The sequence below is a fragment of the Chrysemys picta genome, chromosome 9 (genome assembly GCF_011386835.1).
Source record: "Chrysemys picta bellii isolate R12L10 chromosome 9, ASM1138683v2, whole genome shotgun sequence".
Taxonomy (NCBI): Eukaryota; Metazoa; Chordata; order Testudines; family Emydidae; genus Chrysemys; species Chrysemys picta.
The window spans coordinates 89,909,578-89,933,610 of record NC_088799.1 but is presented as its reverse complement, the minus strand read 5'-3'; the positions used below and the strand labels follow the sequence as shown (position 1 = coordinate 89,933,610).

At 39.3% G+C, this 24,033-nt stretch overlaps 1 protein-coding gene across 15 annotated transcripts in view; it reads right to left on the bottom strand.

The window, feature by feature from the left end:
* The window catches only part of TENM1 (teneurin transmembrane protein 1), a 1,376,511-nt gene that overhangs the window by 152,034 nt on the left and 1,200,444 nt on the right, over positions 1-24,033 (bottom strand). For all 15 annotated transcript variants that reach the window (XM_065556633.1, XM_065556629.1, XM_065556628.1 and 12 more), the window contains 5 exons: positions 23,382-23,581; positions 21,691-21,901; positions 17,651-17,752; positions 16,128-16,322; positions 9,236-9,436 (listed from right to left, as the gene is read on the bottom strand). In XM_065556633.1, the coding sequence (XP_065412705.1) occupies positions 9,236-9,436; positions 16,128-16,322; positions 17,651-17,752; positions 21,691-21,901; positions 23,382-23,581 (909 nt within the window). The remainder of the gene's footprint in view (positions 1-9,235; positions 9,437-16,127; positions 16,323-17,650; positions 17,753-21,690; positions 21,902-23,381; positions 23,582-24,033) is intronic.

Genomic DNA, 24,033 nt, shown 5'->3' with positions numbered 1-24,033 from the left:
CTGGTGCAGAGCTGAACCAAAATAGATATGCTAAATATATAACATCTACTTATAATCACTTTGGGATATGTGCACACATGAAAAAGAACAGCCATTATCATCTTATTAATCGTACTGGGCCATATCCATTGGTGTAAATCTGGAGTAATGCCAATGGATTCAGTGGAATTACACCAGGTGTACTGGAATATCTGGCCTGTTTTCACCCATGAACGTGATCTAGAGGAATAAATATGGGACTGGGCATTTGTGAATGCACAAAATGTATTCTATCTTCCATTTTCTCCCCATGTCCTCATTTTCTATCCCTTTGTCTCAAGGTCCCATGTTACAGGCCCCTTAGTCTCAAGGTCCCATGTTACATCTACATTCCCCCAGACACAGAACTAGATGAGTATCTCTTCATAGATTGTTGTTGCTGCTACCTCATTCAGCCAGAATGCTGAGTGATGTGAAGAACTGCCTCTATCTGGGTATAAGCATTTGGTCCCAAAGCACTCAGCAGAAAGATTCCCATTGACTTCAAAGAACTTTAGATCAGACTCTGTACATGAAGACCTAAAACTATAGTTAAAACAATTAGAGAGAAAAAAGTCAGTTATTGTGGAGTTTGTTGGTGGCATTAAAAATAATCCATTAATAGGACTAGAATCAGTGTCCTACTCTGTAGGTGTGCTATATAAGAGCTAGTTATCATTATTAGCAGTAATAATAATAATTATTATTTTGCCAAGTGTGCAGTTCAACACCTCTATACCACACAGGTCAGGTGAGCCATATGGTGCGGAGCTGAACACAATGGAATTTAACACATATCCACAATTGGATAAGGATTCAATATGGTGTACAGCTGCTGAGCCATTGAAAGGGCCAAGAATGGCTCTTTTCAGGAAAGGAGTTTTTCACAAAAACTAGTTTATAATGAGTTTGACCATAAAGAGAATATCACTTTCCTGCTTTATGTTCACATCCCTTAGGATAAGGAGAAGATTAAATGGGAAATGGATGTCTCTGGTGCATATGAACTGTCAGATGGCTAAGTAATTTATGACTATAAGGAAGGTAAAGCCTGTATCACTGACTTCTTCAGAGGTCTCCACTCTTGAGGTTGCCAAAGGACCAATAAACAAAGAGAAAATCCAGGGACAAAAATGAAAGAACAAAGGAATAAAAACTCATAGTGTGGAGAGCATTATGAACATAAAACACTCAAATTTATATTCTGAGTAATGTTACAGGGCTTTAATTTTCATTGTTTTACATCAAAGAATTATCTGCTTTTCAAAAAATTAGCTTACAAGACTAATGAGAAAAAATACTAGCTTTTTTTATAACCATTGGATAAGGTAATTAGGATGCTATAAGGAACAGTTACTTCCCCTACGGTAATGGTGGCTCTTCGAGATGTTGTGATCAGTGCAGATACACAGTAGGTGCTCATACATCTCATGTGTGTGAGACTGATTGTTTTTAAATAGCAGTATCTGCTATGTCCACACGTGCGCCTGTGCTTCCTCGTGCTCCTGTGTGAGGGCATAAAAAGTGGAGTGACCATGACCCAATCCCATTTCCCTTGCAATTCTTTAAAGACCCTGGTTGCTGAAGACTTGAAAAGTGGGGATGGAGAGCAGGCTGTGGAATCCACACTGACTAACAACATGTGGTTCTTGAGGAACCACAGTACGAGGGGGTAAGTAATCATTCTTTCTTCGAGTATGTGTCAGCCACTGTAGGCGACTAGCAAGGAGTATTGTTTTGGGATGATGGGAGTGAGGAGTTTCAACTGCATCAGTCAAACAGTGATTGAAGTGCTGCTCTCTCACACTTGGCATCTGACCTAGCAATACATAGTGTTTGACAAAAGTCACTTGGTTACACCATGTAAACACCTTACTGATTTCTGATACTGGCACATTCCTGAAGCAGATTGTGGAAGTTGCTTGTGCTGCGGTGGTGTGAGCCATGATGTTCAGTGGGAAGGGTATGCCAGCCAGCTGATAACATAGTGAGATACATTTTGTTATACATTTGAATATTCTTTGTGAAGAGATGGCTTGAACTTTAAAACACCAGGCTTTTGCTAGAAATAGATGGGGCAATAGTCTGAATGGTTTAGCCATTCCAATATAATAAAGAAAAATCCTGGCTACATCTAATGTGTGCAGTTTCTTTTACCCTAGTACTAAGTGTGGCTCCAGAAAGTAGACAGATAGGTTGACTGACTGGTTTAGATGAAAATCTGAGACACTTTAGCAATGAACTTTGAGTGAGGTTATAGCACCACCTTGTCCCTATGAAATGTTCCACAGGGGTTCAGCCATTAATATTGATGATCACTCACTTTCCTGGCTTAAGTGATAGTCACTAGTAAGACTATCTATACAGTGAGGAAATGCAGGGAACATTCTGAGAGAGGTTTGAATAGGTGCCCCGTAAACCTCTGGAGGTCTAAATTAAGGTCCCATGCAGGAGTAGATTCTCTGACAGGTGGGTTCTCAATAATACTTTGAGAAATTCGATAATGTGAGCTGAGAAAAGACCAAGCATGACTGTAAAGCCAGATGACAAGCTGAGAGCACCATAAGCTGGAGTTTAACAGAACTGAATGACAGGCTGGCCTGTATTAAGTGCAATTAAGTAGTCAACTTAGAGACCTGGGTTGGGAGCAGACGGTGTTGGGCTGCCATGTCAAGAACCTATTCCATTTAGATGAATACATCCTTCTGGTAGATATTGCCCTGATATGTATCAGGATTTCCTGGACCCACAGTGAGCTGTCTCTGTCTGTGGTACTTAAATAGACAACAGTCACACTGTCAGATGCAGTGCCTCTGGATCTGGATGAAGTACTTGGCTGTGGTGCTGTGTGATCAGGTCTGGGCAGTCTGGGAGCTGGATCAGAGTCTGAATGGACATCTGTAACAGGCCTATCAACCAAAATGGTTATAGCCAGTTGGATGCTATAAGAATGATCATGGCTTAGTCTCTTTTGATCATGGACATTACTCTGTAAATCCGAGGAATCAATGGAAAAGAGTAAAGCAAGACTTGGCTCCACTAAAGGATGACAGCATCCAGGAACTATTCTGTACTCAGGCCTGCTCAGGAGCAAGAGTTCTGACACGCTTAGCATTTCCTTGGTGGCATTCAAGTCTATTATGGGTGATACCCAAAGACAGACTATCAGGCATATGATGGGCCTATATAAGGACCATCTGTGATAGGCCACGAATTGCCTGCTCAGAAAGTTTGCTATGCTGTTGCTGACTCCCAGGAGATGAAAGCCACCAGGGTTACCCTGTTCTAATGGCTTCAAGCCCAGCCCATAATTTGATGGCATTTAGGCAGAGGGGTCAGAAGCTTGTGCCCCCTTGTTTAAGAAGCACATAGCTGTTGTGTTGTTGGTGAAGATTTGCAGCACTGAGTTTTGGAGGCAGGAACATCATACAGACCAGTCTGATGGCTCTGAGCTCCTGGATGTTAATATGTAACCCCAGATCATCGGGGGAACCAAGTTCCTTGAATTTGTAGGTTGTCCAAATGAGCTACCCAGACTATCCCTAATGCATCTGTGATTAGTGTCTTTGTTGGAGAGGGGAAAGAAAAGGGTGTGTTCCAGACACCGAAGAAGCTCTGCAATAACATTCTGTCAGGGAAACCTTCTTGTTTGGCCAATGTCACGTAGAAGAATAGATTGATCTAAGCCAGAGTTGAAGGGGCTGCAGGTGAAGTCCTTTCAATTTATTCAAAAATAATTTTACATAACATGTTTATAGGTTAAAAGAACCTTTCACCCACTTTGGGCAACAAAGTGTTAATCCAGGCAAAGGTTCAACATAACATTTTTTATGAGTAAAATGTAAAAACACCCCATTTTCCCATGGACTAACTCAGAGCTCCCCAGATGAGCTTGGAAACACATACAGACCACTGCACTTTTTATCTCAAATTAGTTGTAGGCACCTGCATTGTAATCCAGAATCATTGTACATAGCACGTACCATTAAAAATATCATCCCAGTGTACTGAACCAAAACAAATCGAAGTTTGTCTACCATTTCTACAGTTGCCCATTTTGACCCAGTGTTACTCCCAATCATTTAACATTCTGGAAAATGGAGCTCCTCATAGGGAATGTGGGAAAAAGAAGCAAAGGAGGAAGTTCAGAAAAGGTTTTTGAAAATTAGTAGTCGAATTAGAGACATTTAGCCACTGGCCCAAAGAGGTATCAGGATGGAATCAGCTAGTAGAAACAAAGCCTCACCCCAGGAAACTTTAAAAACATATAGTTGACCAAATACTCATTCAACTCTTATGTACTTCTATGCATTTGCTCTCCCACCATTACTGTATAAATATACATTTCCCCCTTGATTACCAGCCTCCGCTTCTCACTCTATTCATTCAGTCATGCCAGAGTTCAGTGTTGGTTATATCCATGGGCTCATTTCAGCAAACATTTACTCCCAGGAGTCACCTTACTCCTGAACATAGTCCTGCGGAAGACAAAAGTACACTGTCTTCATTGTAACTGCCACCCAGGGAGCAATCATACACCGCAGAGTAACTATCTACATGACTGGACCAAACAAACGTAGAACAAAATTAAGTGAGAAATAACAAAGACTATGTTGTAAAGAGCAACAAAGAGTCCTGTGGCACCTTACAGACTAACAGATGTATTGGAGCATAAGCTTTCATGGGTGAATACCCACTTCTTCAGACGAAAGCCCCATGAAAGCTTATGCTCCAATACATCTGTTAGTCTGTAAGGTGCCACAGGACTTTTTGTTGCTTTTTACAGATCCAGATTAACAGGGCTACCCTTCTGATATGTTGTAAAAAACACCCCTAAGGTGACAGAGGTTAAGGTTATACGTGCAATCTTAATTATGTCTTTTCTTGACTTTTGAATGTGAAGCTTACAGTTTGAGTCCTCTCAGAGTAGTTTTTTGGATGAAGTAATAGCTGCATATAACCATAGCACTTTTACGGTAGTTATGCTTTCAAAAGGTCTTGCCAAACAACAACTGGAAGGGATTCTGTTCCTGTAAACACTGGTTTGTGGCATTGCTATATAAATCAATCAGGATAATCAGGTTGATTAGAGAAAGAACAACTTTTTACAGTTATTTTCATAATCAGAAATGATGGAAAAAGATCTACCAAAAATATATTCCAGTTCTGCAGCGGGGCGGGGAGTTTGCTTAAGTGCGGGAGTATATTTGGTTCGATTGTTTTGTTTTTGTAAGATACTACTGGCAGCACTTAACAAGTTTCTTCCATTCTGAAAGAGACTACTGGCTCAAGTGGTACTCCCCATTCTCTCTCAAACCAGCAGAAACTTTTTAAGTATGATCACACTCAAGTTTTTAGTAAAGATGGATTCTGCCTTTAAGCATTCCAACTAGAAATAAATAAATGTACCTTTAGCAGTAAAGTACGCCTTTCAGTACTGTGATTGAAAACACTTTCCATCCTAACACATACCACTGGTTCCATATAAATATATATCCCTGATTTGAAAAATAATGTTAAAGCTTTCAAATGCTAGCATACAGAGCCAGATCATCTCCCACCTAAACCTATGGAGGAGGGCTCAGGGAACGGAAATCTTTCATCTATCAGGAAAAAGCATAATGAAATCCAATGGAGGCTTAACCTAGACAAATTCACATTTTTAACAGGGAGGATAATTAATGATGGGAGCTACTTACTTACCAACGGATGTGGTAGTTTATCCATCATTTATAGTCTAAGTCAAAACTGGATAACTTTCTAAAAGCTCAAACAGAAATTACTGAAGCTATGGCTACACTACAGAGCCTACAGCGGCACAGCTATAGCACTGCTAATGCAGACACTCTGATGGGAGAGAGCTCTCCCAGCCACTTATTTACTCCAGTCCCCGCAAGCAGCAGTAGTTATGTTGGTGGGAGAAATTCTTCCACCGACACTTGGGTGCTTCGGTTGGCGTAACTTACGCTGCTCAGGGGGGTGGCTTATTCACACCCCTGAGCAACGTAAGTTACACCGTCGTAACTGGAAGTGTATCCATAGCCTATGTTAGGTTCTTTGGCCTGAGTTATGCAAGAGGTCAGACTACATGATCATAACAGTCCCTCCTGGCCTTAAAATCTATTACTCTATGAATTATTCCATTAGATCTCAGATCTTGCTTCCAAATTTGGCAGATCCTGAAGGATGTGCACAGGTGTCAGGGGATTCACACTTGTGCCTCTGATCCCCTTCATCCTTGCTGATGGCTGCCTTCATGGTGCCCAGAGGGACAGTTCTGTATCATCTTTTCTGAAGAAGCGCTTTAGAGCTTGAGGGGCTGACTATGTCCCCCTAGTGCTCCCTCCCTTGGCGTAGACCCCAAACTCATGGACCTGTGCAAGATGCAGAGGAGACTGGTAGGGGGGTGCTGCAGAAGTGGCTGAGCCCCAGTTCTGATGGGACAGGGAGAGCCAATATTAGGGAAGCAATTTAGATTTGCTACTGCTGTCAGTTATGGTACAACAAGGGGTTTTAATTTTCTATTTAGAAGAAAAGTATGACAACTGAAAAGTAATTGCTTACAGCATTTTGCAAATGTTTGATATTTGCTATGCAATACAGAAATTGCTGAAACAGCTCACTGCAGGTAACATATTGTAGTCAAATTACAAATATAATTTCCACACCACTGATAGAGATTATCTTGCCTCTTTGACTTGAAATACAAAGAGATGCTAGGAAAAATGAAAGTGTCCGAAGCTGCCTGATTTATTGCTAGTAAGGGCTTACAAGGCTTTCACTGCTTCCTGAATGTAGATGAGTGGTATGTTGTTTACCCTTTCCAACCCACCCATTCTAAAGAAATTCATGATTTCTTCTAACCACTAGCTTCATGTAAAGGCTCTTTTACTCTGACCCTGTTAACGTCCACTTCTGATGTTTTCCTTTCTCACTAAAATCAAGCTTTGATCCTAGTATGCACAATAAGTATTGATCCCAGGAAGAAAGTCTCCACCAGTGAGCCAATGTCTACCCTTCAATCTGATGTTCATTGTGCTGTCACACCAATCCAGGTTCTGATTTAATGGCTATTAAGAGAGATGCATCTAAGAGGAGAGATCAGTAATGCTCAGCTATAAAGACAGATTCACGTGGGTGATCATACAAGTATTCTTTCTTGGCAAGTCAGGAGAAGGTAGAAATGGAAAGAGGTATTTTCCTTATTGATTAATGGAAGCAAGTAAGAAAGAAAAATAGATTAGCTTGCAAAATAGGATCTACCATATTCTCTTGCTAAATGCCCAATTGCCCAAGCCATAAGTCCCATTGACACAATAGACATTAATTCTTTTGGAGATTCTGTGCAAAGGTGCAACAGTGAGCCCACATAACAAATCAGAATTCTTTTGCACATTTTGTGGGAAACAAATTCAGTACATACACAACAGTGAATTTCCCCCTCAAAATACTTGCCAAATCTCTACTTTCCCAATGTGAAATAATGGCCAGCTCTAAGTTGTAGAAGCTAAAAGTTTTTTTCACTAATTATTTTTAAATTATGAAGCAAACTGTTCTGTTTTGTTTTGGGTTTGTTTGTTTTTGGTTGACTCCTTTGTGTGATATCTTTATAGCGGAAAACTCAGCATACCAGGCTGGTCAAACTTACACAAGGGACTTGTCCTGCATACAGTGGTCCCAACATCAGAGAATACAATAGTGAGCGTTACATGACCTTTGCACCCTGCCCTGTGTGCAGTTCAGCTTGACTCAGGATCTGGCCCACTCTCTCTACTGACAAGGAACCAGTTTCCTGGCAACAGTAATCACATGCAGTCACAGAACCAGCTCCTCTTATTATCTGTTTTTATTAATGGACATACTAGTACATTACTTTAGGGAACATTTTCAGCATATAATGAGACACTTATAATGAAAATGTGGGCATTAGGGTTTTCATATTATTGAAAGCCAATAGACGGAACTCTTATCAACGGAAGTATCATATCTGACGGGCTCATAATGAGATGAAATGTATTATTAATCCCATGGCATGGACTGAATGCTGAGGAGTCTTTAGAACAACCATTCACTGACCGTTCAGAATTATTGGCAGTTCAGTATATTGCTGCTTATAAATGTTCCCACAGTTTGGGCACTATAGTCCCAGTTCATCAGAACACTTAAGCATGTGCTTAACTAATGAATTCAATGTGACTTAAGCACATGCTTAATTGCTTTGCTGAACGGAGGCTTCTAGCTAGTGATACATTTACAGAGAAAACACTAGGAGGTCTTTTCCCATATGTACCTGTACTTAACTGTCACTAATGTTATCTGTACATTTGGAAGGAAGAAATTGGGTCCAATTCTGCATGCTTGGCTCCAGTGGGATTGGAAGGTCTATGGCAACTCCCTGGAAATGCTAAGAACCTTGCAAGCTTGGACCATTAGATGTACTGCAAAGTATTCAGAAAAATCTATCATTCAGATCTAGTTTGTGTTGTGGTGAGAGAGAGACAGAGAGGACAGCTAATGCTATAATCATCGACTGAGCCTCATAAACTGTGAGCAAAAAATAAAAAAAATGACAAAGACATGCACCTTGGAAACGACATGATCTATTACAGGAATAAAATGCTAAATAGTTTCTTGTCCCGAGCACAGTCAGTTCTTTTAAAAGTACATAGTGAGATCATCTCTACACTTAAACAAATTGAATGGGATTAAACCTCGATGGTCCTTTAAGTAAGAAGTTAGTTTTTATCCCAGCACAGCAGATGGGAATTTATTTTTGCCAGAGGCTGTGGTTGCTCATGATTTACTGGGTGTAGGCAGTGTTCTTCCATTCATCCCAGGACTGTTGATACTTTCGTGGTCTCCTTTGCTGCTGTGGATTATTACCATGCATTGACGACCTGATCCTGAAAGGTGCTGAGCACTCTTAACTCCAACTGAAGGCAAAGGCATTCAGACCCTCACAGGGCTAGTGCGCTAGCTGTTATACAGTCATGAAATCACAATGCTTGTCATAGGAAAAAAAAACTAATTTATCTTTGCAACACGTCAATATGAAAACCAGGAGCTGCCAAAATAATGTCCATATTCACGTCCCACAAAGTCCCATATTGGATTTTTTTTATTAACACTGGTGTAGTTATATTTCCTAACAGAAGCTGAATAGAAAACACAAGAAATTCAGAGTCTTTATTTAAAAAAGAATTTTTTTAAACTATACCTGTTGAGCAGTCTGAACCTGTCCACTTAGGCTCACAGCTACAGACGCCGGTATCCACAAGAAACGTCCCATGGCCTGAGCATTGCTCTTGACATACAGGAAGAGATGTCTCACAGTTTACTCCTCCCCAGCCTGCAGAGCAGTGACATTCCCCTTGAACACAGACACCATGGCCAGAGCACATAGGATCTAAACAATCCTCTGGAGAGAAATAAATAAAGTATTTAATGAACACCACTGACACTTTTACATTGATTTTCTAATATACAACATAAATGGTTGTTTTAAATAGGCAATAAAATGGCTCTTGTGCAAACATTTTGTTCAAGCAGAGCAATATTAGCAGATACTGAGGAAACAAAACTATACTAAAGTGCTATAAAGGGCCAAATCCTGGAACTTTTACTCACGTGAGTTTAAACTCCTCACTTTGGTAGTCTTTACTCAGGCTCATTAGACTTGAATAGGAAATTAAGACGTTAAGGTTACCACTTCACCTTTATTTAACTCAATTAATTACATTTATAGTTTAAACGACTCTGTGTATGTTACACAAGATGATGAACAACAGTGAATCTTTTATGATACTCGGGCACATCAGTGTGTGCATGTAACCAAGTGACAGCCTTTGTCCACATTTCCTTTAAGTCACAGCCAGAAATATGCATAGACATTTTTTTCGCTCTCTAAAATGAGAAGCCAATGCAATCTTCATGCAACGATCGAGACCTCCAGAGATCATTATGGCTTCACCTGTCAGGTCCATTTTTATATGGACAATTTGTTAAAATGCAGATTATTTGCCTGATAGATGTAATGACCCAGCCCAGCCATATTGGTATTTCAGTAATAGACCTGGGCACAGAGTGGGGAGAGATACTACCTAACATTTTTGGAATACTGCTTAGTGTTTATCATTTGGTGTGTTTGCACCACATTTTGTTTCCTTTTGGAAAAGAAAAGTTTTATTCTTACAAATATCTGTGGAAAGTAAATTTTGGCTTTGCAACCAAGAATCTGTACCTGAAACAATGTCACCTGGCCATCCACCAATCTCGAATAATGAATCCTTGACTAAATACTCACTATGAAGAGCTCACATATTCACAAAATATATACACTGGGCAATTGCAGATAATAACCAGATTCATACAAATCATAATCACCGACGAACAATTTGCAAACAGACAAAAGGGCTAAATTTGTTCTAAATTTGGACTAAATTGTTCCTTAAGAACTGAGCAAACTCTAGTGAATAATTTTAATTTAGGTATTACTTACTCCCGTGGAGCCTTTATAGACTTTTGTACAAACCCAGCACTTCTTTATCATGGAAACTTTTAAACAGGCCCTGTAGTTTAACCTCCACCCCGACTCCAGCCTGAATAACTCAGCTGGCTGATGAGAAACTGCAGGGATGTAGGAAACAGCAATTCTGAGGAACAGCCCAGGTTATGGAGTAGGGACAAAACACTCCAAGGCAGCTATTCTGTAATCTCCAAATCCTTTGTTCTTCCTCTCTGCAGAGACAGTGGGAGGACTGGAGGAGCCTTGTCGTGGCGAATTATTTATCACCCGTCAGGAGCTACGCAATATGGGGGATGCAGATTCCATGTACAAGTTTGTGGATTCCTACACACGTCAGGAGCTACCCCTTATGGGGGATGCAGATTCCATGTACAAGTTTGTGGACTCCTGACCTCCCCGTGCAGAAGAATCACAGTATTTTCTCTCTGTCAGCCCTCTGCACCCAAGAAGCTGGAGCAAGATTAAGACTCCGGGCCTGCTCCCATGAAGTGCTGACCACCTCCTGTGAAGTGTTAAATGCTCTTGTTGACTTCAGTACACATTGATGGCTTTAGGCACCTCACAGGATCAGTCCCTTAGATTACTTAAAATGGATTACTTCTCTAACAGGCCACATGACACCAAATCTCATTAATATATACCACTAATCAGGACATCTTTCAAACATGTATGCATTTCACAACTGGGAGATGTGCAGCTAAATCCTGTAAACTGAGAAGAAATTATATCCTTTAGTTTGCTTTAAAATAAACCAACAACTTCTGTATGCAGCACTTGTGATTAGATCATCACATGGCTCAGTTATTGAGGATCTCTTTTTAAAAAATAATTTCTGAGTTATATGAGATCAAACAAGTCTATTTAGCTGCTAAACTTTTCCCATGTATTATTCTTTACAATAGCTAAATTCATTTTATTGAAATCCATAAGGTCTTTGCAAAGGTGCCAGTTTATTTTTTTAAAATTTAATTGCGGATTTAAGCAAAGGACTGTCATTGGGAAATGATGCCTTCAGCTACATCCTCAAGCAGTGTGATGAAAGTTGATTTCTGTATTTCCAATTTTAGCATGGAGCACAGTTTTATTGGTTAAATTATAAACATGACAAAAATAGTGTTCTGCAATGGAAAAATGGAGAGATTCTTTTTATAGTTGTGTACCTGCCACTGCTAGAAAAGTGTCTTTAAATGGAATCAGATGGCAGTAAAATAGTGAGGAGACTTTTAAAGGCAGAAACATGGGTACAGAAAACTGGGGTTTGGGAGCTCCCCCATCCCCCCCAAAATAAGGACTGCATTGATAAATAAAGGAAACTGACTTTGGAACAAAGCATTTATCACACTTTATTAAAAGTGGACAAATTTAGTCATGATGCAAAACTACTGATTAAAGCATCATTTTTTAAAACATGAATGAAGAGAACAACTAGCTAATCTGAAAATATCTTTGCCTTGGGTTTCAATTGAATTCTTCTGAAAGATCTGTAAGATGTAAGTAATCAGTTTAGTACTTGTGTACATGTAAAATCTTACATCAATTGAACTGTGCTTGTCCCGTTGTGAATTAAACCACGTTTGAATATGACATAGGGCACTGAAACTATGCTCGCTTACAACATTGGTTACCAGCCCCACCAAAAGCGTTATTATCAATTTCACCACTTTGGAAAACAGTTGACGTTTGGTTTGACTGACAAACACAGATATTTTTGAACTGACTTGAATGACTCTTCTATAAGCTGACAATTGGCTTCCAACAGATGAAGATGAATAATCTTTTGATCATGGCTGAAATCAGAACCATACAACCAAAGCATACTTGGAACCTGTGTTTCTATTAGATTTGGAGCGGTTATGAGAGTTTCAAGATTTTGAATACTTTTGTAGCCTTTCTGTACAAATCGTGATTTAATAGTGGACATTTTAAGATTATACCTACTTCAAAGACATTCTTTTAAAATTCCTTTGCTGAATTTGTACAGCTAGGTTCTCCAGTCCCTATTTGCATTTCCTTGGCAATTTCTCTCTTCCTTGGAAGTTTAGGCATTCCAACGATCTCCAACTTTAAACTTTTTTGATGGATGTGCTCCCAGATAAAGTTATAGCTCTTACTTAAGACCATCCAATCAGATGAACTGAGTGTCATCTTTGTAACAGTTTGGCCTTCTATTGCTGAAACATTTAACACTTGCCGAGTTTTGCATGGACTGTCTACCATGTTTCGGACTTTCTGACTTAATTCAATATCAGCGAGGAAGTTAAACTTTTCTGTGTGAGCTGTTATGAAACCAATTTGAAGTTTTGTTTCAGGATCTTTTGCTGCGTTCTTCACAACCTCCCAATCTGCACACAGTCCAAAGTAGTTTTCAGAAAGTGAAGCCAGGGCTTCTGCATAGTGCAATTTGTTGGAGAAAAGATACAGATGCCCGGTGATACACTTAACGCTTCATATTTAATGTCCTGAAATAGAGCATTTCATGCAAATCATGCTACAACAGTGAGTACATAACAAATAATAATACTTGGCTCTTGTATAGTTTCTCACCGGTTTCACTCTGGTTGCTACAATTGATACTAATTGCATACAACTTTCTAGAAATCTTAAGATTGTAAGATTTCCAGTTTCTGATTCTGAATAACTGAACTTGTGAATTTGTTTTGACTCTTTTTCAGCCACTTTGAAACATCAGGATCAAACAAAGCAGTTGAAAAAAGCAGCTAAATAAAGTTGCAGTCTACCCACTTAAAAGTGCAGTATTAGTTTGTTCAGTATGATGGCCTTGCAGTGTGCGTCCTTGTATAAGACAACACTTAGTATTTTCATTCTGCTTTCCTATTTTAATCTTTCCTCTAGGGTTCTGAATACATGTATTAACATTCTTTGTGGCCTTTTTAAGAATATCAATTGCTTCATGATAGATATTTTCCTGTCATATTTGTCTCATGCCTTTTTCCAATTAGAGAATCTGGACTGTGTGAAAGTTTCATCTGTGTACTTAGTTAAAAGTAGTTTGCATTTAAAAGCTGTACACTAGTGGAAACAGAGTATGCTGTCACTAGCTTAATAATAATGGAGCCACTGAAAATCATCAACCAGGATGAACAGAAAGAATGGTCTTGTTTTCCAAAGTTATGCACAGAGAAAGATTTACATTGTGGTTGATGAGGTCTCTCAGAAATGCTAACAGTATCAGGCAATTGACTTTTGGTTCCTGTTCTATATGATGGTAGAAACAGGTGAATGCTACAACCAGCAGAAGTTGATCCACCTGTTATTAGTAGCTTAGCTTCTTTCTTTTATTTCAGCAATGTTTTAAGTGATTTCATTTTAACACCTTGAAAATATACACTTTGTTTTTGTTTTTTACTCAGTCACTACGAACTTAAAAAGAATGGCATAGATTGCTGAATTAAAAAAACACACATTAGCCTCTGGCAAATGGGAGCATATTGCTGGCCTCTTGGTTTTATATAGTCAGTGTGTTCTTTGTAGAACAGTCTAGGTGACAGAATGAAGAAACGGCCTATACCTGGATCTATTGATTACACTGAAAAACATCTGCTTTTATATTTTGCTTTGTAACCCTCTTGGTTCCTCTCTTAGCCACAGACTCACAAGGAAAAGACTATAAATTAGATGGCAGTTGGAGGCCATTTATTTCCTATGCATAATAGGATTGGGGTCAGAGGCTGCTAAAGGACAGCCAAAGAATCAAAGCATGGCTCCACCATGATGTTTGGCCTCCCACATCCCTTTATTAAAAGAGCACTTGAAAGTCATGTGGGGTTGGGAGTGGGAGGAGGGAAAGAGCCAATCAAGATGCTCTGGGAATCAGCCCCAGAGGAGTGGCAGCTGGCTGAACCTATCCCTGGTTTCCCTAGAGAGGGGATCAAAGCACCTCCTGCAAAGAAAGAGCAGGAAGATCAAAAGCCTCTGTGGAAGGATGGTGTGACAGGCTGGCTGGCGCATTAAGGCAAGTCAGGCTCAGCCTTTTTTGAGACCTAGCAGTTAGCCCCCAGCTGATGGTGATATGATGATTTAATGATAATTAGCAACATCAGCTGTGAAAGGGTTAGGAAAAGACTATACAAACAGAATGGAGAACTCAGTTTGGGGGAGAGACTGCAGAGAAGGCAGAACTCTCCTGTGGGTAGGAAAACCCACAGGGAGCAGGGTCTGGCTCCTGGGGGTGGGAACCCAGAGACAGGACTTAAACAGGCAGGAAGTCAGGTAGGAGGGCCTACAGAGAGCAGCACAGGCTCCTGTGGGGGAAGCCCTGAACTAGGGCCTACAAGGACCAAAGGGATCCCTAGAGGAAGCTACCAGAGACCCTGGGGAAGCGAAGCAGTGAGGGAATACCTGCTAAGCCAAGAAGCAACAAAGGGAGAATTCTGAAGGAGCAGGTTGGGCTACTCTGGGGGAGGCCCTGAGACAGGCTCAATAAAAGTACTTCAGTGGAACCAGAGACGGTTGACTTATAAGTTCAGCAAAGAATGGAGAAGCCAGAGGCCTGAGAACCAAAGAGAGGCTGTATTGAGCACAGGCTATGGGAAGCAGCACAAGGTGAGCTTGGGTTTTCTTACCAATCCTTAAGCCCAAATGCAGGAGCAGATAAGGCTCTGGGGAAGGAGACCCTGATGGAGAGCCAATAAGGATACTTCAGCAAGCAACAGAGGAGTAACTCTGCAGGAGCAAGTTAGGCTTTTGTGAGGGAGGGCCAGTAAGAACTCTTCAGTGGAACCTGAGATGGGCGGAAGAATTATTGCTTGGACATTTAGCTTGGACTTTCAATTGGACCTTTTGTTACCCCAAAGGGGGACTGAACTTTATGTGACATGGCCAGATGACTGAACCACGGAAGACCCATTGAGAGGCAGAGGGACAGTAGGAGGTACCAGAGAAAACCCTTTGCAGCATCGTACCCTGACACAAGGGTGCGAAAGGGGGTGAGTGCACTACCTTGGAGAGGGAAACTGCTCGCCTGGCTGCAGAAATATTGGGAGAAGTACAGGCAGGTAACCCTCACTCAGGCATACAGAATATTCCTTTTCACAAGAATAAGAGCCCATTCTTGCTGAGACATTTCCCAGTCAGGGAAGAAAGGAGCCAGAGCCTGCTAAGGAGAGACCTTCAACCCGCCCTGGCAACCAAGAGTCAGCTGATACTCCAGGGAAAGAGAAAGTCTCAGCTGCTTGAAATCTATCAGAGAACTGTACTCCTGGGCTGTAGAGAACAAACTGAGTTGGCAGAGGATTGTCCCTGCAATAATAATTAGATGGTGTGAAAAACAATATTCAACTGCTGTTGTTATATTTATTTTTTGTAACTTGAGCCCCCAACATAAAAAAGTTTTCTATTCCCTTGACAAATGAGAACTAGGTACCTAATTCCCATTGACTTTCATTAGGATTTGGAAGCCTAATACGCTTCCCATGACCCAGTGAAGTTACCTACCAGGAAGCATCCTAACGTTTCTCAAGAGTAATTAAAATCGACATGGTTTCCTAAGGACTTAAATTCCAAAGGTGGCATCAATTTAAACAAAACACACTAAAAAGGTAGAAATGAGAGAAATGGCACAAACCTTCCTCACAAATTTCTCCTTTGTATCCTGGGACACAAATACATACTCCCATGATGCAAGTACCATGGCCAAAGCAGGTTGGATCAATACATTGTTCTTCTGGAACATCACACTCTGGGCCTTTCCATCCATTGCGACATACACAGTGACCTTTCTCATATTCTCCATTTCCATTGCACAGTATTGGGCATGAGTCTGAAGAAGGCAAATAATTAGATTTCCGAGCTATATTTAAATTCTTAAGGGTATTAACATTTATTGCATTTATCATTCTTTAATTATAGTATTGCATTTACTGGCAATGTGATTTTAGTTCTTGCAAAAGGGGCCAGACTGAAAGCTTTGGAATATGAATTATTTTTAATCAACAAACATGTTCCACTACAGTGCCAGCTTCTCCATTCTGCTCCATTCATGTACCTTAACTGACCTAGAACGGGCAGCTCTGCAGATGAAGATGGTACCATAATTCAGTCTCTCTGCCCACTTTTTGATCTCTTTAGTGAGACTTCTCACAATGAGGCTTCTTAGTGCTAACTGTAGGGATGTTTTTTGTGATGTTAATACCTGTTAACTGTGAACTAAGATACCACCCACTTATTTTCTTTATGCCACTGAACAACTTTAAGATTATTGAAGTTTTAGTCATTACTGATTTATATGTAAACCAGAAACCTGGAGGTGAAAAGTTCTATAACCAATCTCTGAGCCAAAGTATAATGTTGAGGTAAAATTGATCTTAAATTTGAGAGAAGAGTAGAATAGATTTGAGAACCTCCATACACACAGATATTCAGAAGACTGTACCCACCAATTATTACAGCCATTTATGTGAAATACCAGTGCATCTTGAGTTCACTCTTGGTCTTTACAGTGAATCGGGATTATTTCCTTCTTCATCTCCCTTAAAATATCAGGGAAGTGATATTTTTGATTTTGGGAAAAAAATACTTCCCTCTTTTTAATTTCTGGCGTTCCCCATCCTCAGGCTTAGGGCATAGAACAGGCAGTTTTACTTCTATTGCTTTTTCTAACAAGACATGTTTGTTAGTAATTTTTTAAAAAAATCCTAAACTAAATACTAAATCCACTTCTTTTTGGATTTTAAAATTACAGAATGGCCAGAGGGAGAAGTAGGAGAAACTGTGGATTGCTCAGAGGATATAGAAACTGTGAGTTGCTGGTTCAAATCCATGTTAGTAGTAACTAAAAGTTATTAGTATCTGATAGCTGTTTTGTGGCCTATGTGAATGGATTTTTGATAGTTTTATTCCAATTTGCAGAGGACAGATGGCCATATGACAAAACTGACTACATCTGGCCTTAATTAGCACCCCCTTGGCCAAAGATTGAATGGGCAGGAGCTACCCTAAGCATCACCTGAAGGGGCCCTCCAGCTGAGGGTTAAAGGCACATTAGCAAGTCTTTAGTCTCTGGACCATCAGTCTGACATTCTTCACAAGATTCATATTAAAAATCATGCTCATCATCTTGTATTTTAACTCAGTTAATAGAAAAATTACCTCTTGCACAGTCAGGCCCGAGGAATCCTGGGAAACAGTGGCAGTGACCTGAGATACACTCTCCATTCCCATTGCAATTAGTGGAACAGTCATCCATGATTTCTATTTATAAAGAAAATTGTAAGCAATAAAAGGAATGAACTGGCTTCTGAAATGAGTGTCACCTACAGCACAACCATTTGCAATACATTTCTCAAGAACCAAAGAAGGTGCTTAGATAAACTGTTCATTTTCATTTGTAGGCAGCATCAAGTAAAGTTTTTTGTTCAAGCAACTTACAAATATTAGATTTGTCTTGACAGCTTAGATGTAACAAGTAATATTTAATTTGTAATATGCTACAGTGGAAAGCTTTTAAAGTAAGTGTTTGTGTTAAATTCACCACCATTAAAAGCCTTAGAAGAACTTAACTAATTTTTGAGAAATTCTCAGTTTTCTTTAAATGCATTCTTTTTTTTGTTCCATTAATTTAAGTCTGTTTACAGAAGAAAAGCATTGGGCAGTTCATTTAAGACTATAGTTAACTTTTTTTTGGAGAGAAGGGTTCCCACTTTTATAAAAAGGGATGAATAAAGTGTAGTTTAATGTAGCTTAGTAATCTGATTGACAAGATTAAGTTCACTTCAGTGATGCAAGTAAGTTCACTTCAGTAAATCAGTGCTGAGGTTCAGGTCTCCAGAAGTAAATCTCTTTAAATCTTAGGCTAAACTTGGAGATCATTCCAACTTCCAGCTCTGGAGAAGAAACCATTATAGATTACAGGTCCTTAAACCCGCATCTATACAATGGTTAATCGTTCTTTATCTACATTCATATTTCCCATAGTCTTTCAATGTGTACAGTAGTTTAGATCAATACAATAGCTATCTATCAAGACCATGCAGCCACACAAATGTAAGGCTTCAGTTATGTTAGCTCTCACAAAACAAGCAGGGTGAAACCAGGTCAGTCCTTGAATGCAAGACCCATACAAAACATACAGATGTTGCAGAGAGTGCCAGGCGGCCCCAAAACTGGCGTAATTTGAGTTCAGGAGCAGAGCCTAGCAGAAAGGCTATTGGGTAGTGCTAGACATTAATAGTAGGAGAGGAAAGAAGCCTTTGACTTCACCATAAGAAGGACTTCTGAAGATGGGGAGTAGGACCTGGGACATCCTTTTGCATGAAAAAGTTCTTCTGTGAGAAGTAGTGTATCTGCTCACCATCGCTGGGACAGGAAGGAGAATCATGCCTCACCAATCTATTAGAATTCTATGAGGGTGTCAACAAACGTGGACAAGGGTGATCCAGCTGCTGTGGTGTTCTTGAACTTTTGGAAAGGCTTTGACAAGGTCCCTTACCAAAGACTCTTAAGCATAATAGCCAGTCATGGGATAAGAGGAAAGGTCCTGTCATGGATCAGTAACCGTCTAACAAGATCTGAAACAAAGTGCAAGAATAAATGGACAGTTTTCACAGTGGAGAGAGGTAAATAGTGGGGTCCCCCAAAGATCTGTACTGGGACTAGTGCTGTTCAACATATTCATAAATGATCTGGGAAAAGGGGCAAACAGTGAGGTGGCAAAGTTTGCAGATGATACAAAATTACTCAGGATAGTTAAGTTCAAAGCTGACTGTGAAGCGTTACAAAGGGATTTCACAAAACTGAGTGATTGGGCAAGAAAATGGCAGATGAAATTCAATGTTGATAAATGCAAGGTAATGCACATTGGAAAACAATCTCAATTATACATACAAAATGATAGGGTCTAAATTAGCTGTTACTACTCAAGAAAGAGATTGTAGAATCATTGTGGATAGTTCTCTGAAAACATCTGCTCAATGTGCAGCAGCAGTCAAAAAAGCTAACCAAATGTTAGCAACCATTAGGAAAGGGATAGATAATAAGATAGAAAGTCTCACAGTGCTACTATATAAATCTATGGTATACTCACACCTTGAATACTGTGTGCAGTTGTGGTTGCTCCATCTCAAAAAGGATATATTACAATTGGAAGTAGTAAAGAGAAGGGCAACAAAAATGATTAGGGGTATGGAATAAGTTCCATATAAGGAGAGATTAAAATGACTGGAACTCTTCAGCTTAGAAAAGAGACAACTAAGGGAGGGAATACAATAGAGGTCTATAAAATCATGAATAGTTGGAGAAAGTGAATAAAGAAGTATTATTTACCCTTTCACATAGCACAAGAACCAGGAGTCACCCAATGAAATTAATAGGCAGCAGGTTTAAAACAAACATGAAGTACTTCTTCACACAACACAGTCAACCTGTGGAACTCATTGTCAGAGGATGTTGTGAAGGCGGTTTAAAAAAGAATTAGATAAGTTCGTGAAGGATAGGCCCATCAATAGCTATTAGCCAAGATGGTCAGTGACACAATGGCATGCTATGTGTGTCCCTAAACCTCTGACTGTCAGAAGCCAGGACTGGATGAAAGCAGATGGATCACTTGATAAATTGCCCTGTTGTACTCATTTCCTCCGAAACATCTGGTACCGGCCACTGTTGGAAGACAGGACACTAGTCTAGATGGGCCAATGGTATGACTCAGTATGGACATTCTTATGTTCTTAGATGTTCTCATTAGACTTTGGAAATCCCTAAGTGCCATGGGTAAAGCCTATGATATTTCAGTGTGGAGGCAAACTTTATCTTTAGCCTTCTTTGGAATGGAAAAATGCAAAGGAAACTCTTCCAATGCTAAATCACAGGCTAACACACACGAGGGATTAAATAATAATGTCTCTTTTGCTTGTAAGAGGCTCACTTTCCACTCTAAACACAGCAAATTTTGTCTTCTTTCAGACTAAATTCACCATTACAATTCCTTATTGCCTTTCTGATTACTTTGAGCGAAGTCCTTGATAATCTTTGTGTTTGAATGGCACTCTCCGCTGGCCCATACATCAAGGTCTTTAGCATCAAGTAAAAATAGAACCTAATTGTTAGAGAGCAGATGGCATGTCCATTACTGGTAAAGACATCTTGCTAAACATATGGTTGAACAGGTTAACTAAAGGGCAAATTGGTTAAAGTCTTATAGCAAACCAAGACTGCTGGAAATACTAAAGTACTGTACCGTAAATTAAACTTTGAGTAACAAACCCTATTTGTGAGAACTGCTCACCAAAAATAGCTAAAGTTAGTAAAACAATCTCCCCTCTTTAATTAATTAAAAAAGATTAACTGCAGGTAGATTTGCCAAAAGGACAACACCGAGTATCTTCAGATAGTTGCCTACTACAGGTAGATATTTGTGTACCAAAGAGTGGCACTGTATGGTTGACAAAAAAAGGTGCAAAAACTGTTTTATATTTTTCTTGTACTTTTTGAACCTTTTTAATTAGCTGAATAACAACAGTACATAGTATCACTAACAGAAAGTGGTTCAGTTTTTTAAACTATTAAAATACTATGCTTTCTCTTTACTCTCCATTATTTATAATAACCCCTCAAAATTAGCACTCTTTTTTCTATTGCTTTTTTCCAATTAGCAAACACTTCCTGCAGCCCACCTCCCTGCCTTCCTATGTTTTCAATGGAACCAAGCCAAATGGCTTCCTCTGGTTCTTTGTTCTGTACGCACCCCATCCTTATCAATAATGTCAGCACATTGCTGGGCATAGTTTCCTAATTAACTCTTGCCTACTAGAGAAGGAGAAGAACATCATACAACACTTTTTTTTTTAAGAGAGTGTGGGTGCCACATACACAGGGAGCACAGACATTTTCCCTGTAATTTCTTGCAATAGATTAAAACCCCCAGAAAATACATAGACATTCAACACTAGCATATAATGATTTTAAGGTATACCAAAGGTTAAGGCTTAATTAAATCATAATGTCCATTTTTAATGCGAGGCATGATTCTCCTCTTACCCTGGTGTAAATGAGAAGTAAATACACTGAAGTCAATGTAATCAAAACAAAGTAAGATCTGTTTAAATCAGATTGGAAATCAGGCTCAATAATTCCTTTTCAAAGGCAGCTTTTTAACATAACAACCAGAAAAGGAATGGCAGGGTAACTGTTCTTACCAATTGCTGTTGTTAATAAAAATACTTGCTCCATTTTCTTTCCGTCATTGTAAAATGCCATGTGCCAAGCTCCTTGATCCATATATTCAATGAAACCTGTCTCTTGCAGGGTTGTTAAGATCAGGTTCCTAGGAGCATGCTGAGACTCCTCTGAGTTCCTTGGTTCCTGTTTAATTAACTGTTTTCCATCCATCAGTTTTACAAAATCAAACTGAAATAATAATGGCAAAAATTATCCAACTAGAGAATTTTTATAGTGTTTTAAACCAGACAAATCTACGTGAATGTCTCAGTCAGATAGGGTTACCCTCAAAGGGACTGCTTGATTAAGTGTTCACTAATGTGAGTAGGGGTTGCACAACTCTGTTAAGCTTCCAATATTCATTCTAAATAGGTGTTATTACAGATAAATCCTGATCTCTGTTATATCAGTGTAAATCCAGACTCTCTCAATTGAACCCAATAAATTAACTCCAGAATTACACCTGTGTTATGGGGGTAGATCTAACATTTTCAAACTTTATTGCATAAGTTAGGCACCTGTATGATTTAGGAGCCAAAATATGGATTTTGAAGCCTAACTTTTGGCACCCAGGTGTGAAAATAATTGGTCTTTAAAAATACTAAATATTTAGATGTCTCTATATTTCTCTTTCTTTGTGGTCAGTTTAGTTAATACACATGAAATCTATTTCTTGCTATAGAAAAATTGGTAACATTTATTGGAGTAGCCATTGACAGCTTTAGGACCAGATCCAGTTGACTTTAATGGGCGCTGATCAGGCCTTCAGTACATCTGAAAACTCCCATTTAATGGAAATATAAAATAGTTTAAATATTTGTAGGTATTCAGGGGCCCGATTTTCCATCACAACTCCAGTTAAAGACAAGCAGAGCTGTGGGTGTTCAGCACCTCTGAGATCAAATCCCTTAATTATCTACTAACAACATTTAATTTAAGGAAATGCTAGCATTAAATATATTTGGGCATAAAATACATGTATTTGAAATATGTCCCATAAACTGTAGATGAGATATGATTTAATTATACTTCAGAAATGTTAACTTAATATTCCAAATATATTAAGACTACACAATATTTCAGTATGAACAGTGATGAATCAGGTTCTTCCGGCATGGCTAGGTTTCCTCTTGCAAAGTCCTAGCTAACAGTGAACATTTAGAAGTAACGTTATTATTAGAAGTTAGAATACCTTTTTGGCTTATCTCTTTTACGCTAACCACATGAGCCGTTTGCATTGTTGGATGTGCATAAGGAAGTTAACTAAATACTAGGAGCTCAACTTTGAAGCTATAGGATTTTAGCTATAAGATTGAAGCTATATAGATTTTACTTAACATATAGGCACAGCGTCATACAACCCCAGTGGTGGATCAAGGAGGTGTTTTACAGCATGTCCTTCTCTCTGCTGGTTGGTGCAGAGGGAGAACAGGATTATGTCTTGTCCTTTCCCCACTCACTTTAGGGCGATAAGCACTGCTAACACCCCTTCATTGTCCTTTTGCTTAGAAGAGCCCAGAATCTGTAAGTGTGGCTGAAGAGGGGAAGGATGGGGAAAATATTTACATCTCTCTCTCCCTCCTTTATAAGAGCGTTGTGAATATTAATGCCGATATAGCTCTTTGAAAGTGTAAAGCACAACAGAATTGCTGGTATTATTATTAATTACCTGAGTATGAGTGGGAGGAATGTTTCTTCTACCATATATTCCCAGCAGAGAGTCCTTTGCAAGTGAAATGTTAAACTTCAGGTACATCGGGTGATGGATAGTAATCTGAAAACGCCAGAATAAACCTGGTGGGATGGTCTGCATAACTTGTGCTCCAATGTCAACTTCTCCTGTGTCTATGGCCCGTCCTTTCTGAAACACTGATTTTCCAGAAACAAAGAAAACAATCACTTGTCATATTCACAAAGTGTGAAAATAATAGGCTACGTAGGTAATAATAGGTAATTAGTAAGTATGTATTAATATGTTGGAAATTAGCTAATTATTATTCAGTTAATCCACAAATGAATTAATTTGCAAGCAAGATTTACAGCTACGCACTCTAGAGCGCTTTTCTCCAGGAAACTTCAGTAGTTTTTAATGATTGCAGAGGAGTCTCTATGTAACTGGGAAAAATGAAAGTCTTTGCATACAGAAATTAGGCCACACAAACAAACTGAGTTTGCCTTTCAACTGAGTTTGCACTGACAGAATACACTTGGGGTATCTCCTCCTGCCAATTATTCCAGACCACAGCCTGGTAGGTACAATATAAGGTATACAAATGGACAGTATTGAAGACAGTGAATAGACTATCAGGATTGGTCAGTGA